Consider the following 14,364-nt stretch of genomic DNA (forward strand, 5'->3'; position numbering starts at 1 on the left):
CTAGGCATGAGGAATATAATATTAAGTACAGAATGTTATTTACCAAAAGGATATTCAAGTAAGCGCAGATATTTTTTTAGCATGATAAGTTAGTACATTGATTCACAATGCCGAGCCAAGCTTCCCTGTCTTGGGAAATAGCTTCCGCTTCGGCAATGGAAACGTTTATTGTCTTTAAGTCATTCTTGATGTTGTCGATCCATCTGGTGACGGGGCGTCCCCTGGGCTTCTTGATGTCTTTGGTGTCGATTGAAAGTCTTAGAGCTTTGTAGGATGTCGAGTCACTGCCTTCTCTGATTACATGGCCGAACCATAACAAGCGCCGTTCCCTGCATGTTCTGGTGATAGGCAATTGGTTGGACAGCTTGTATAAGTTTTTATTCGATATTTTTTGGGGATACACTACGCCGAGAATGGATCGTAGTTTGCGGCGATGCCACGTGTCGAGCCTGTTGCCGAGTGCTGCTGTCAAGGTCCACAGGCCACAGTTGTATAGTAGAACCGGAAGGATAAGAGTGGTGAACATAAGCATTCTAGATAATAAAGTGTGTCTCTTCCAGGCTATAGTGCCAAACGCTCGGTTAGCGGCATTGATACGGTTCTCGATGTCACTTCCAGATCCCAAGAGACTTCCAAGTAGTTTCGTCTTTCTCCATGCGTCATCATCCTTGGAAGGAGTTACAAATTGAGTTTTTGTTAGATTTAATCTCAGGTCATCCTGGGCGAAAATTGGCTCACATTTCGCTGCAGCGGCTACCACAGCATCACGTTCAGTGTCATGTATTGTGGTGTCATCTGCATACTGTGAGAAATGAGTAGGCAGGCATGAAGGGGAGGTGCAGGCTGCTCTCACCTGCCTCATCGCACCTTCTGCGTAGACAATGAACATGGCCGGAGACATCGGGTCCCCCTGAACCACGCCGATATTGGTCGAGAAGGGAGCACTGAGCTGCCCAGCAATCTTCACCCTAGCTGTCGTATCGGAGACTAGCAATTTCATCATTGAGGTGGGTGCACCCGAATCGGCCATTCGATCGAGCGCCTTGCCACGGTTCACTGTGTCGAATGCACCGCTGAAATCGAGTAATGCTGCTGAATAGTTCCAATTTCCGAGCAAAGCTCTCTCACACAGAGACCGCACACAGAACACCCCATCAGCTGTTGAGCGACCTGGTCTGAAACCGGCTTGTGACTCATCCACAAACTGCTGAATATTGGTGCTAATTCTCTTTGTGATTATGGTTGTAAGGACTTTCCAAACCACTGACAATAGCATTACTGGTCTGTAACTCTTCGGGGCTCCTTTCGGTTTGCCATTTTTGTATATTGGCACAATAATTCCAGTAGTCAGGTCTGCCGGGCAGTGCTGTAATTGGCGAATGACATTGAAAAATGAGGACAGCCAACCAGCTAGAATGTCAGAACCTGCACGCAGCACCTCACTGCTAATTCCATCCTGACCGACTGCTCCGCCTACTTTTTGCTTCTGTATCGCTGCACGAACGTCTTCTGTTGAGAAAGGCTCATCATCCCTGACACCAGTCGCTGGCTGATGAACCGGTTTGCACGGCATGCTGGAATCGTAGAAAATTGATGAATAATATTCACCAAATTTCTGGAGGTTCCAACCAAAGTCTGGGATGATCCTTCCATCAGCATCAGCCAGTTGGATGGGTGGTGTATTGTCACCCGCTCTCAGTTTGCGTAGGTTGGCTTAGGCATAATTTTTGGAAATTTCTTTTTTCATGCCAAAGTGATGTCTATATATCCAACTTCCATCATGGAAATTTTGGTGCCCATCTAAAATGTATATGTGCCATAAATAAGCATACATTGTGCACATGTTACAGAATGGCTGGTATCAATGACACTAAGGATTCCAAGACCTTCCCAAACTCCAAGAAAACATGGGACACCAAGTGGAGACAAAGCTTAGCAGGTGTGCAAGCAATACAAGAAGAATGAGAACATGTGTTCTAATTAGAAGATCCAAGAAAGAAGAAATAACAGATCTACATTTCAAAATTTTCATCCTGACTCATGTCATTTTTTAAAACGCAACTAGCAGCACCCCCGCCAGCGTTGCCTGGCCGAATGTGGCATGCGGGTACGGGTGAAGCAAGTACATGAACAGCACACGTGTTCAGCACGTGGTGGTGGCCAGACCGCTGAAGTCCTGGTGAGGGAGGTTCTTCATCGTTGGAAGGAGAAGGAGGGACGTCTGTTACGCCTTCGGGAGGCTGGTCAGGGTTGTCCATCACCTGGTGGCGGATGAAGCGGCTCAAAAAATTCATAAACTTACGAACAAAAGTGCGATGCGCTCTTCACCGCAGATCAGATGCAGAGTGCAGTCAGTGCAGATCTTTTGTATCCTTTTGTTGCAGATGTTTTTATTTGCAGAGAACGGCTCACGTGGTCCGCAGCGCTTGTGCGGCTGCTAGTAGTAGTGCTACCTATGGCCTAGGCTAGGTGGCTACATGATTCGCACGCTTCGCGTGCTCAGTGCTTCTGCGCGCGGCTGCTACTCGTACTGATCGTGTCTGCTATGTATAAGTTACAGTATAAGCGCTACCACCGTACCTACACTGTTCGCACGCTTCGCGTGCTCAGCACGTGGTGGTGGCTACACGTACGTACACGATTCGAACGCTTCGCATGCTCAGTGCTTCTGTGGCTGCTTCCGCTAGCTACACGATTCGCACGCTTCGCGTGCTCAGTGCTTCTGCGGCCGCTAGCTACACTGTGCTACACTGTTCGCACGCTTCGCGTGCTCAGGGCAGCGCTGCTCCGCAGCGCTTCAGCGTGACACAAAAACACACGTCACAGGTGCCTCTTCTTTATAAGGAGCGTGACACACACACACACACACACACACACACACACACACACACACACAGACACACGTCACAGGTGCCTCTCTTTTATAAGTAAAGATACGTATTTTCATATCCTTCATCATGATGTTGTGACTATATGTTTCGCTGGGTTGGGGAACGTCGTATCTTACCAAGACAGTCCGTCATACTCTCTCCAATCACCTATGCCAGGATGAATTAATCCTTTCATGTAGCTCGTAGTGCTGTGCCAGACATCTCCTACATATAGGTGCAGTAGACTGCACATCGCTAACAAGCGGCACTGGTTCTTTGTCCGTCCTAGTCCATGTCATTCTCCTTCCCTGCCAAGGATACTGGTAGAAGGCGCCACGGGACAAAGTGCTAGCAGGTAAAGTCAATGCATCGCTTCGTCGTGTGGCACTATTTCCTTTAAACGAGGAAATTTTGGAATCCAGTACGCCACGCCATGAACACTAAATTGAAGTTAGCCGAAACAAAGTGAAACATCGCAGCAAGAGCCAACCCGCGATATTCATGTTAAAACAAAATGGCGTCACGATTTATTGAAAGTGGTATAGTTGGTGGTACGAGTGTTCAAAACCATTTGAACTTCATACTGTTCGTCTTCTTTTTGACATGCTCTCTTTCCATCGTCCTTAGCTTTTGTTTGTTGTGAGCTGTTTTGGCTTTCTCCTGTACCTCTGGGGGATGCCAAGTGATGGCTTTGAGAGGCTGGTGATGGCTGTGAGCGAGAGTTTGCCGATCGGCGTCGTCCTCGCTGTAGCGACGAAAATACTAGTAACTGCGCACCTGGCAGATATCACAACACGTCGGAGCGTCCAGGAGCAAAGGGATCTTGGGTTTTCACTGGAATCTAGTTCCTCCAGCATCGTGTAGCCCACCGTCGGTGAATGGCGGTCCAGAAAGGTCGAAACTGGTCTTCTGCAGCATCTCATCATTACAAAATAATTATCCATGACAACTCTGGGGTTACCATGGCAACAAAGCGAATTTTCATGGTGTTTTAGGCGATATTTTGAATTCTCTGTAAAGAATTTTCCGAGGAGAAAAATTCGCACCATGTGGCCAGTCTTGGCAGTGAAGGGTGTCCAATTTTGGGCGAAATTTATTTGGCAGCACTGCCTACTAACCAAAATTGGGATGAAATGGGCTGCCAAGTGAGCATTGGCGACATAAAAACAAAGCTGAAGGGTAGTATAGTCACAATGTGAGGCAGGCAGACCAGTAAGGCAGCATTCCTGCACCAATGGTCATGTGATCCTGGTACACTAATGGACTGAGGCTGTATTGGCGGCCCAGCAGGCGCAGGAGCAGCCTGAGCAAACTCAATGTCATCACTGTCTGGCCAAATGAACTCATCACACAGCGGTGGCAAGGCAGCTGGCGACGGTGCACACATGGAATTAGGCACACGCGGCAATACACTGGGAGCACGCTGCCAGGGCTTCAGTCAGAGTCGCGACTCTGACTCTGACTGCGACTCTGCCTCACGCTGCTACCTGGAGCTTCACGAGGTGTTTGTCGCGCTGGAAACAAAGCGTCTCTGTAAGTTTGTATCCCTGGTGATGGTTTGGCCTGGAGAGCAGTATATAAGTGGTGCTTTTCAGGCACAATCTTCCTCAGCCTACTCAAGCTCAACTGATGAGGGGTGAATTCCCCGAAACACTGTGTATTGAGCAGGGAGTGGTGCTTTCTTGCAGGTTTGCCGAGTGAAAGGTGCGACGTGCTCCTCGTGTGCTCCGGATGGCAGTTGTGAGTCAGTCAAGTGTCAAGTTCGGCAAAAAGCGTGTGTTCCTAGTTGGAACAATCAACTTCATCTCTTTTAAAACTGTGAAAAATATTCTTTCTATCAAACATAGCAACTCCTACAAATGTGCGGTTGGATTGAGCAGAATTTATAGATGTTTGCCAATGGAGACTTTAGCTAGGTATGTTTGCGTGTTCGGAATACTGGGCTACAGTAGCAGTGTAATAGGTGTATTTATGCCACGACCTGAATACTCACTATTCGTATTTCCCGCTCGTTCCCCTTGGCAATGAGCCACTCACATAGAAGAGCGCATGCTCCAGTCCAGTTCTGTTCTAGTCTAGTCTTGAGTTGTCGTTGTCCTGTTCTCTTTCTGTCTACATTCTTGTCGAATACTTCTATAAATTATCCAATCATATAAAACCCCTGTGTTCCGGTGTGAGGGGGCATCATTAGCCGGGAGCAGCTAACACTGGTGGCAGCGGTGGGATTCGAACCCACGCCTCCGGAGAGACTGGAGCAAGTGAAAATCATTTCCCTTTTCGGGGTTTCTGAATCACTGTGCTCTTTTGCCGTGTCAGTGACGAGAGCTGGCAATGTATTCTGTAATGTCTTTGTAATATTCCTGATAATGTGCTCTCCTTGAAGCAGACATATGCATCCAATGACTTTTCGATGGAAATGATGCAGCAACAGCAGCAGCCGCAACAACAGCAGCAGCCGCAACAACAACAGCAGCAGCCGCAACAACAGCAGCAGCCGCAACAACAGCAGCAGCCGCAACAACCTCATTTCCCACCGGCAACGAATGTCAGCAGTCTATACCAGTCACAGTATGGTAACACACCAAAGGCATCCTCCCTCAGTGGACCGAGTGGCGCAGCAGTATACGCTGATACGAGCTCTTCGTACTATCGTCCAGACAACAGATCGTTGCAGCATGATCAAACATCTTACTCTGGATCTTCGGTGAAGGCACTGTCGGGACACCAGAGCAGTGTGAGTAAACAGACACAGACAGACTCACGAACGAATGGCAGCAGGCTATACCAATCACTGTATGGTAACACACCAACGGCATCCTTCCTCAGTGCACCGAGTGGCGCAGCAGTATACGCTGATACGAGCTCTTCGTACTATCGTCCGGGCAACACACCGTTGCAGCATGGTCACACATCTTACTCTGGATCTTCGGTGAACGCGCTGCCGGGACACCAGAGCAGTGTGAGTAAACAGACACAGACAGACTCACGAACACACACACGCATACACACACACACACACGCACACACACACACGCACACACACACACACACACACACACACACACACTTAGAAATCTGTAAAAAATTAACTGCCTAATGTAATATCGCAATCCAAGTCCAAAGCATCCTAAAGTTGAACAGCAGTCGTCCAGAGCGTACAGTCAGTGTACACAACATACCTAGTTCCGTAGTATAGTCATAGTGTGAGGCAGGCAGACCAGCATTCCTGCACCAATGATGATGTGATCCTGCTACACTAATGGACTGAGGCTGTACTGGCGGCCCAGCAGGCGTAGGGGTAGCCTGAGCAAACTCAAAGTCATCACTGTCTGGCCAAATGAACTCATCACTCAGCGGTGGCAAGGCAGCTGGCGACGGTGCACACATGGAATTAGGCAGACGCGGCAATACACTGGGAGCACGCTGCCAGGGCTTCAGGTGATTGTAGTGCACGCACACTTGTGCTTGCGTAAGTCTGCGGCCAACGCTATTTCAACGACCGGACCAGTCATACGGGTAAAGTGGAGAAATACGGGTTTAACCATGTACGACTCATACGTGACTCACAAGCGACTCACGGCAAGGGTAATAACATGCAGATACAAAACATGGAAGGAGAGAAAATAATGTAACTAACTGCCCATCCTGGGGTTCGAACCTAGGAATCTATATCCACACAAGCTCTAAAAAATAAATACTCTTTTAAAACTGTGAAAAATATCCTTTTCTATCAAATATAGCAACTCCTACAAATGTGCTGGTTGGATTGAGCAGAATTTGTAGATGTTTGCCAATGGAGACTTTAGCTAGGCATGTTGGCATGTTTGAAACACTGGGCTACAGTAGCAGCACTCTTGAGCAAATGAAAATCATTTCCCTTTTCGGGGTTTCTGAATCACTGTGCTCTTTTGCCGTGTCAGTTACGAGAGCTGGCAATGTATTCTGTAATGTCTTTGTGATATTCCTGATAATGTGCTCTCCCTGAAGCAGACACATGGATACAATGCATTCTTGATGGCAATGATGAAGCAACGACAGCAGAAGCTGCAACAACAGCAGCAGCCGCAACAACAGCAGCAGCCGCAACAACCTCACTTCCCACCGGCAACGAATGGCAGCAGTCTATACCAGTCACAGTATGGTAACACACCAAAGGCATCCTCCCTCAGTGGACCGAGTGGCGCAGCAGTATACGCTGATACGAGCTCTCCGCATTTTCGCCCTGGCAACAGACTGCTGCAGCAAGGTGACACATCTTATTCTGGATCTTTGGTGAAGGGACTGCCGGGACACCAGAGCAGTGTGAGTAAACAGACACAGACAGACTCTCGAACACACACACGCACGCACGCACACACACACACACACTTTGTACTTGTACTTGCTCACTGCCAAAACTGGTCACGTGGGTCTCCCCAGGAGAGGGGAGAGAGACTCAAAAGGAATCTTGTAAAGATGACTCAATTGGCCATTGAACCACCCAGCGGCCGACACCCCCTGAAATCCCCAAACTAGGGTGGACTTAAAATGATCCCACTTATCGGCTCACCACACCTCAGTAAGTGGGTGAGGACAAGGTGCAGAAAAAGGATTGACGGCATCATGGTATCCGTCCCAGGATCCAACTGCGGGTACCCCTGTGTATATACACACACACACACACACACCCTTAGAAATCTGTACAAAAATAACTGCCTAATGTAATATCGCAATCCAAGTCCAAAGCATCCTAAAGTTGAACAGCAGTCGTCCAGAGCGTACAGTCAGTGTACACAACATACCTAGTTCTGTAGTATAGTCATAGTGTAAGGCAGGCAGACCAGCATTCCTGCACCAATGGTCATGTGATCCTGGTACAATAATGGACTGAGGCTGTACTGGCGGCCCAGCAGGCGTAGGGGTAGCCTGAGCAAACTCAATGCCATCACTGTCTGGCCAAATGAACTCATCACGCAGCGGTGGCAAGGCAGCTGGCGACAGTGCACACATGGAATTTGGCAGACGCGGCAATACACTGGGAGCACGCTGCCAGGGCTTCAGGTGATTGTAGTGCACGCACACTTGTGCTTGCGTAAGTCTGCGGCCTACGCTATTTCAACGACCGGACCAGTCATACGGGTAAAGTGGAGAAATACGGGTTTAACCATGTACGACTCATACGTGACTCACAAGCGACTCACGGCAAGGGTAATAACATGCAGATACAAAACATGGAAGGAGAGAAAATAATGTAACTAACTGGCCACCCTGGGGTTCGAACCTAGGAATCTATATCCACACAAGCTCTAAAAAATAAATGAGCCCGAGCGCGCTAAAACATGACCACAGCTTTTTTTGAAAAAGTCGAGATAATCGCGATTTGAATTCCGCGGCAAAAAAATACGAAGTGCAGTGCAACGCGAGTCGCTGTTGTTGTTCTCCTCGGTCGACTGGACTGTTCCGGATGCAATTCTTTGTTGCAAGTAAGTAGTTTATTTGTTAGAGTTTGTATTCCATGTTGCGCTGAGTCGCCTAAAACTGATCGTCATCGATGTATCGACAGAAGAGCCTAGTAGTAGTAATGTACTGCGGAGCGGAAGAAGACGACATCATCGCACTCCATGCGCAGGATAAAATATTTTGAGGATTCGAGTCGGAAACAGAAGGAAGACGATGATGGCTACAGCGACGAGTCATTTGAGGGCGACACTTTCATCGAGCGTAAAAGGAATTGATGCTGGTAGTCCCACGATCTGCAGTGACGAGGAATTCTACTCTGATGACAACCTGGCAAGCGATTGGCATCGACACTGACTTGGGAGGTGAGTCGGCCGATGATTTGGCCAGAATGGACATCGCTGCACATATCCGGGACAATGCCAGTATTGGTTGCAAGTGCAAAAACAATCACTGGACTCTGCTGCTCCCTCAACTTGCTCAAGTCGATAATTTGAGTACCCGTATGCGGAACATCGCTAGCATGAGCAGTATACAGCGAAAACAGTACTCTCTGGCGAGCGGAGAAAACCGTGTGCAGATGGGCTTTGGTGTGGGGAATATGAGTGCGACGTCTAGTATGTTGACGAACACTGTGTGCAGCAGTGTATACTGTATATCTGAAAGTACAGGTGGAATGTGATGGAGAGGCGTGGAGTGCCAACTTCTTCGGCCATCTACAGATGTTGACCATGTTTTCGCTGGCGGTTCTCCAGTGGTGCTCCAAACAGGAGGTATTTCGGACACCCAGCTCAGCTGCCTATAGACAATTTGGATGTGGCTGAGTACCTGTCAGCTCATGCTATAAGACCCTGGACAGAGGAACTGACCCGGAAAGGATGAACCAAGGGGCATATCAATTGTGTGCAAAAATGACAATCCCATTGCTGCACATAGAATTTCACCATTTCAACAGTGCTGCATATGATACCATTGTAGCAACACTTAGACATGTCGGATCAATCCAAAACTTTCAGACAGTGAACATTAGGTATGTTAGATCATTTTTTAACAAAAAAACTGAAAATCGAATTTTTGGTCTGTGGTCATATTTTGGCGTGCTCTGGCTCAAATACTCTTTAAAAACTAAAATGAAGTTGAAGACACCACTGCAGCTGTACTTATGGTTGATAATATGGTGGTAAAGACACACCTGGCAATATGGCGGTAAACACACGCCTGCCCACACACGCTCTCTAGGCTGCAAAGTTCTGGCACAGAGCTCTCCTTCTCACCACCACCACCATCAGTTCGCGCCTGGCGCCTGGTCGATGCATGGCTGGCGGTATCCGGCATAGCAGGCTGGTACATCAAGTAGCGCATGGCACATAGATGATGACACAGCAACGACATAGCTCGATTGCGACGTATGTTTCGTCCCCGCTGGACTCATCAGGCAATCTTCTTGGATGTCTTCATACAGAGCTTGACTCGCGAGAATGAAGTTAAAGACACCACTGCAGCTGTACTTATGCTTGATAATATTCTTTAAAAACTGTGAAAAAATTTCTTTCTATCAAATATAGAAACTCCTACAAATGTGCTGGTTGGATTGAGCAGAATTTGTAGATGTTAGCCAATGGAGACTTTAGCTAGGCATGTTGGCATGCTTGGAATACTGGGCTACAGTAGCAGCACTCTTGTGCAAGTGGAAATCATTTCCCCTTTCGGGGTTTCTAAATTACTGTGCTTTTTCCGTGTCATTGACGAGGGCTGGCAATGTATTCTGTAATGTCTTTGTGATATTGTTGATAATGTGCTCTCCTTGAATCAGACACATGGATACTATGCATTCTTGATGAGAAAGATGCAGCAACAACAGCAGAAGCCGCAACAACAGCAGCCGCCGCAACAACAGCAGCAGCTGCCACAACCTCACTTCCCACCGGCAACAAATGGCAGCAGTCTATACCAGTCACAGTATGGTAACACACCAACGGCATCCTCCCTCAGTGGACCGAGTGGCGCAGTAGTATACGCTGATACGAGCTCTCCATACTGTTGCCCTGACAACAGACCGTTGCAGCATGGTCACACATCTCACTCTGGATCTTCGGTGAAGGCACTGCCGGGACACCAGAGCAGTGTGAGTAAACGGACACAGACAGACTCACGAACACACACTCGCACACACACACACACACACACGCATGCACACGCGCACGCACACCACACACACACACACACACACACACACACACACACACACACACACACACACACACACACATACACACACACACACACACACACACACACACACACGCACACATAGACACAACATGCATCTCACAGGTGGGATTCTCTGGTTATTCACCTTTTTTCTTTTTTTCTTTCTTCTTTCTTTGCTTTTTTACTGCTGGTCTTCTGTACAGATGTTTGGCGAAGACATGCTACAGGCAATGTGTGCCACTGGCGCTCTCTACTCAGGCGACACAGCACAGACTTATCCGGGCAGCGCAGGAAGTAAGGCAGTTTGATGTATGCTGCTGTTGTCCAGGGTTGTGGTGGGATATGATTTTGACAACGTGATTTTGGACGTAGGAATGCTGCTGGCATGCTGGTGTGCACAAGCTGACTGTCTGGAAATTGTGAAATTACATTACCAAGTACAAGTACTGGTGGTGCTTCTCTTGTGTTGACCGCAGGGACTCAGATGGGAGCAGCTAATCTATCGGCGACAGCAGATACAGGGCTGCCATCGCAAGCATCGGTGAGTGAATTAGAGTCGATGTGCGACCGTGAAACGAACGTCTGAAATGTGTACCTTGGGATACCACAACTCAAACACTTAAAATACGGTCTCTTTGCTGCATACGCAAACTAACAGTTATTCACCAAATTTTCGGGCATGGCCGATCTTCAGGGTGAATACGGTTTTGACTTTTAACTAGTGATGCTACTCCAAGTAATAATACTGTGGATAACTTTGTATAGCTTGAATGAGTGACTAAGGTCAAAAGAGACTCAACGGTCATAAACGTTCAGGGAAAATCCCTAAACTACAGTCAGTTCAACAAACAACCTTGATCCAGCATTGGATTGTTCAACCTGTTGCAAAAGAAGGATCCACAAGCGGGATTCGAACCCAGCATCCTTGTCTTTCCGGGACAGTGCCCTACCCATTAGGTGCGGTGTGCATAGGAACAGATCTGACATTGAATCCATCTCAGTTGGCGTTAAAGAACTTGGGTGGATGTGCAGTAGCTGGCCCCGGACGTAGCCACACTGAAACACAAGTCAAAACACTCACTTCGTAGTTTTACAAATAATCGTCAGGAATTAAAAAGAGAGGACCATCAGTTTACAAGTTATCCGTTCGGTCCAACACGAAAGATTATAAGCAGGATAATTGTCAGTCACAATGTGCAACAATTAGCACAAAACTGACTGATGTGATACTGACATTCAATCACCTGAGGGTTAGCTGCATCGCTTCTGGATTGTCAATATTTTATCAGTCAGTTTTGTGGAAATTGTTGCACATTTTGACTCACCATTATCCTGCTCATAACAGACAGAGTCATACTGGTAAAGTGGAGAAATACGGGTTTAGCTATACACGACTCATACGTGACTCACAAGCGACTCACGGCAAGGGGAATAACAAGGGGAATAACATGCAGAAACAAAACAGGCAAGGAGAGAAAAATGTAACTAACTGCGCATCCTGGGGTTCGAACCTAGGAATCAGTATCCACACATGCTCTCATAATGCAACTCCTACAAATGTGCTGATTGGATTGAGCAGAATTTGTAGATGTTTGCCAATGGTGACTTTGGCTAGGCATGTTTGCGTGTTTGGAATACTAAGCTACAGTAGCAGCACTCTTGAGCAAGTGGAAATCATTTCCCTTTTCGGGGTTTCTGAATCACTGTGCTCTTCTGCCGGGTCATTGACGAGGGCTGGCAATGAATTCTGTAATTTCTCCGTGATGTTCCTGGTGATGTGCTAACCTTGAAGCAGAGACATGGATCCACTGCATTCTCGATGGCAATGACGCAGCAACAACAGCCACAGCCGCAACAACAGCAGCAGCAGCCGCAACAACAGCAGCAGCCAGAACAACCTCAGTTCCCGTCGGCAGCAATTAGCAGCAGTCTATACCAGTCACAGTATGGTAACACGCCAACGGCATCCTCCGCCAGTGGACTGAGTGGCACAGCGGTTTACGCTGATACGAGCTCTCCGTACTATCGTCCTGGCAACAGACCTGGGCAGCATGTTCACACATCTTACTCTGGATCTTCGGTGAAGGCACACACACTGTCAGGACACCAGAGGAGTGTGAGTAAACACACACACACACACACACACACACGCACACACACACACACACACACACACACACACACACACACACACACACACACACACACACACACACACACATACATACATAGACATAGACATAACATGCATCTAACAGGTGGGTTAGAACCAAGGATTCAGTATCCACACAAGCTCTCATAATGCAACTCCTACAAATGGGCTGGTTGGATTGAGCAGAATTTGTATATGTTTGCCAATGGAGACTTTAGCTAGGCATGTTGGCATGTTTGGAATACTGGGCTACAGTAGCAGCACTCTTGAGCAAGTGAAAATCATTTCCTTTTTCGGGGTTTCTGAATCACTCTGCCCTTTTGCCGGGTCATTGACGAGGGCTGGCACTGTATTCTGTAATTTCTCGGTGATGTTCCTGATGATGTGCTCTCCTTGAAGAAAATACATGGATCCACTGCATTCTCGATGGCAATGACGCAGCAACAGCAGCAGCAGCCGCAACAACAGCAGCATCCAGAACAACCTCAGTTCCCGTCGGCAGCAATTGGCAGCAGTCTATACCAGTCACAGTATGGTAACACGCCAACGGCATCCTACCTTAGTGGACCGAGTGGCGCAGCAGTATACGCTGATACGAGCTCTCCGCACTATTGTCCTGGCAACAGACCGTTGCAGCATGGTCACACATCTTACTCTGGATCTTCGATGAAGGCAATGCCGGGACATCAGAGCAGTGTGAGTAGACAGACACAGACAGACTCACAAACACACACACACACACACGCACATACATACACACACACATACACACACACACACACACACACACACACACACACACCTCAGACCTCAGACCTCAGACCTGCCCATCGCGGAAGCGATGATAGCGAACAGCTTTGTTAGACATAGCAACTTGTTCTGGGATTACACCATTCAACACACACACAAACACACACACACAAACACACACACACACACAAACACACACACACACACACACACACAAACACACACACACACACACACACTCACACACACACACACACACACACACACACACACACACACACACACACACACACACACACTCACATACACAAACACCCACACACACGCAAACACACACACACACATACACACACACACACACACACACACACACACACACACACATAGACATAACATACATCTCACATGTGGTATTCTCTGGTTACTCATCATCTTTTTTTCTTTTTTTCGTCCTTTGATTTTTACTGCTGGTCTTCTGTACAGATGTTTGGTGACAACATGCTACTGAGAATGGGTGCCACTGGCGAACTCTACTCCGGCGACACAGCACAGTATTATCCTGGCAGCACAGTGGCTCAGATGGGAGCAGCTAATCTATCGGCGACAGCAGATACAGGGCTGCTATCGCAAATATCGGTGAGTGAATTATAGTCGATGTGCGGCCATGAAACGAACGTCTGAAATATGTACCTTGGGATACCTCAACTCAAACACTTGAAATGCGGTCTCTTTGCTGCATACGCAAACTAACAGCTATTCACCAAATTTTCGGGCATGGCCGATCTTCAGGGTGAAAACGGTTTGGACTTAAGTATAACTAGCGATGCTACTCCAAGTAATAATACTGTGGATGACTTTGTATGGCTTGAATGAGTGAATAAGGTCAAAAGAGACTCAAGGTTCATACACGTTCAGGAAAAATCCCTAAGCTACAGTCTAGATGAG

General features: G+C 47.6%; 1 protein-coding gene across 1 annotated transcript in view; it reads left to right on the plus strand.

Moving 5' to 3' along the window:
* The window catches only part of LOC135815053 (uncharacterized), a 39,365-nt gene that overhangs the window by 17,893 nt on the left and 7,108 nt on the right, over positions 1–14,364 (plus strand). Inside the window, exons 5-12 of the mRNA XM_065328287.1 lie at positions 5,257–5,829; positions 6,858–7,172; positions 10,120–10,431; positions 10,721–10,811; positions 10,994–11,058; positions 12,310–12,633; positions 13,069–13,365; positions 13,903–14,055. Coding sequence (XP_065184359.1) covers positions 5,257–5,829; positions 6,858–7,172; positions 10,120–10,431; positions 10,721–10,811; positions 10,994–11,058; positions 12,310–12,633; positions 13,069–13,365; positions 13,903–14,055 — 2,130 coding nt within the window. The remainder of the gene's footprint in view (positions 1–5,256; positions 5,830–6,857; positions 7,173–10,119; positions 10,432–10,720; positions 10,812–10,993; positions 11,059–12,309; positions 12,634–13,068; positions 13,366–13,902; positions 14,056–14,364) is intronic.

The sequence above is a fragment of the Sycon ciliatum genome, chromosome 1 (genome assembly GCF_964019385.1).
Source record: "Sycon ciliatum chromosome 1, ocSycCili1.1, whole genome shotgun sequence".
In the NCBI taxonomy this organism is placed as follows: Eukaryota; Metazoa; Porifera; class Calcarea; order Leucosolenida; family Sycettidae; genus Sycon; species Sycon ciliatum.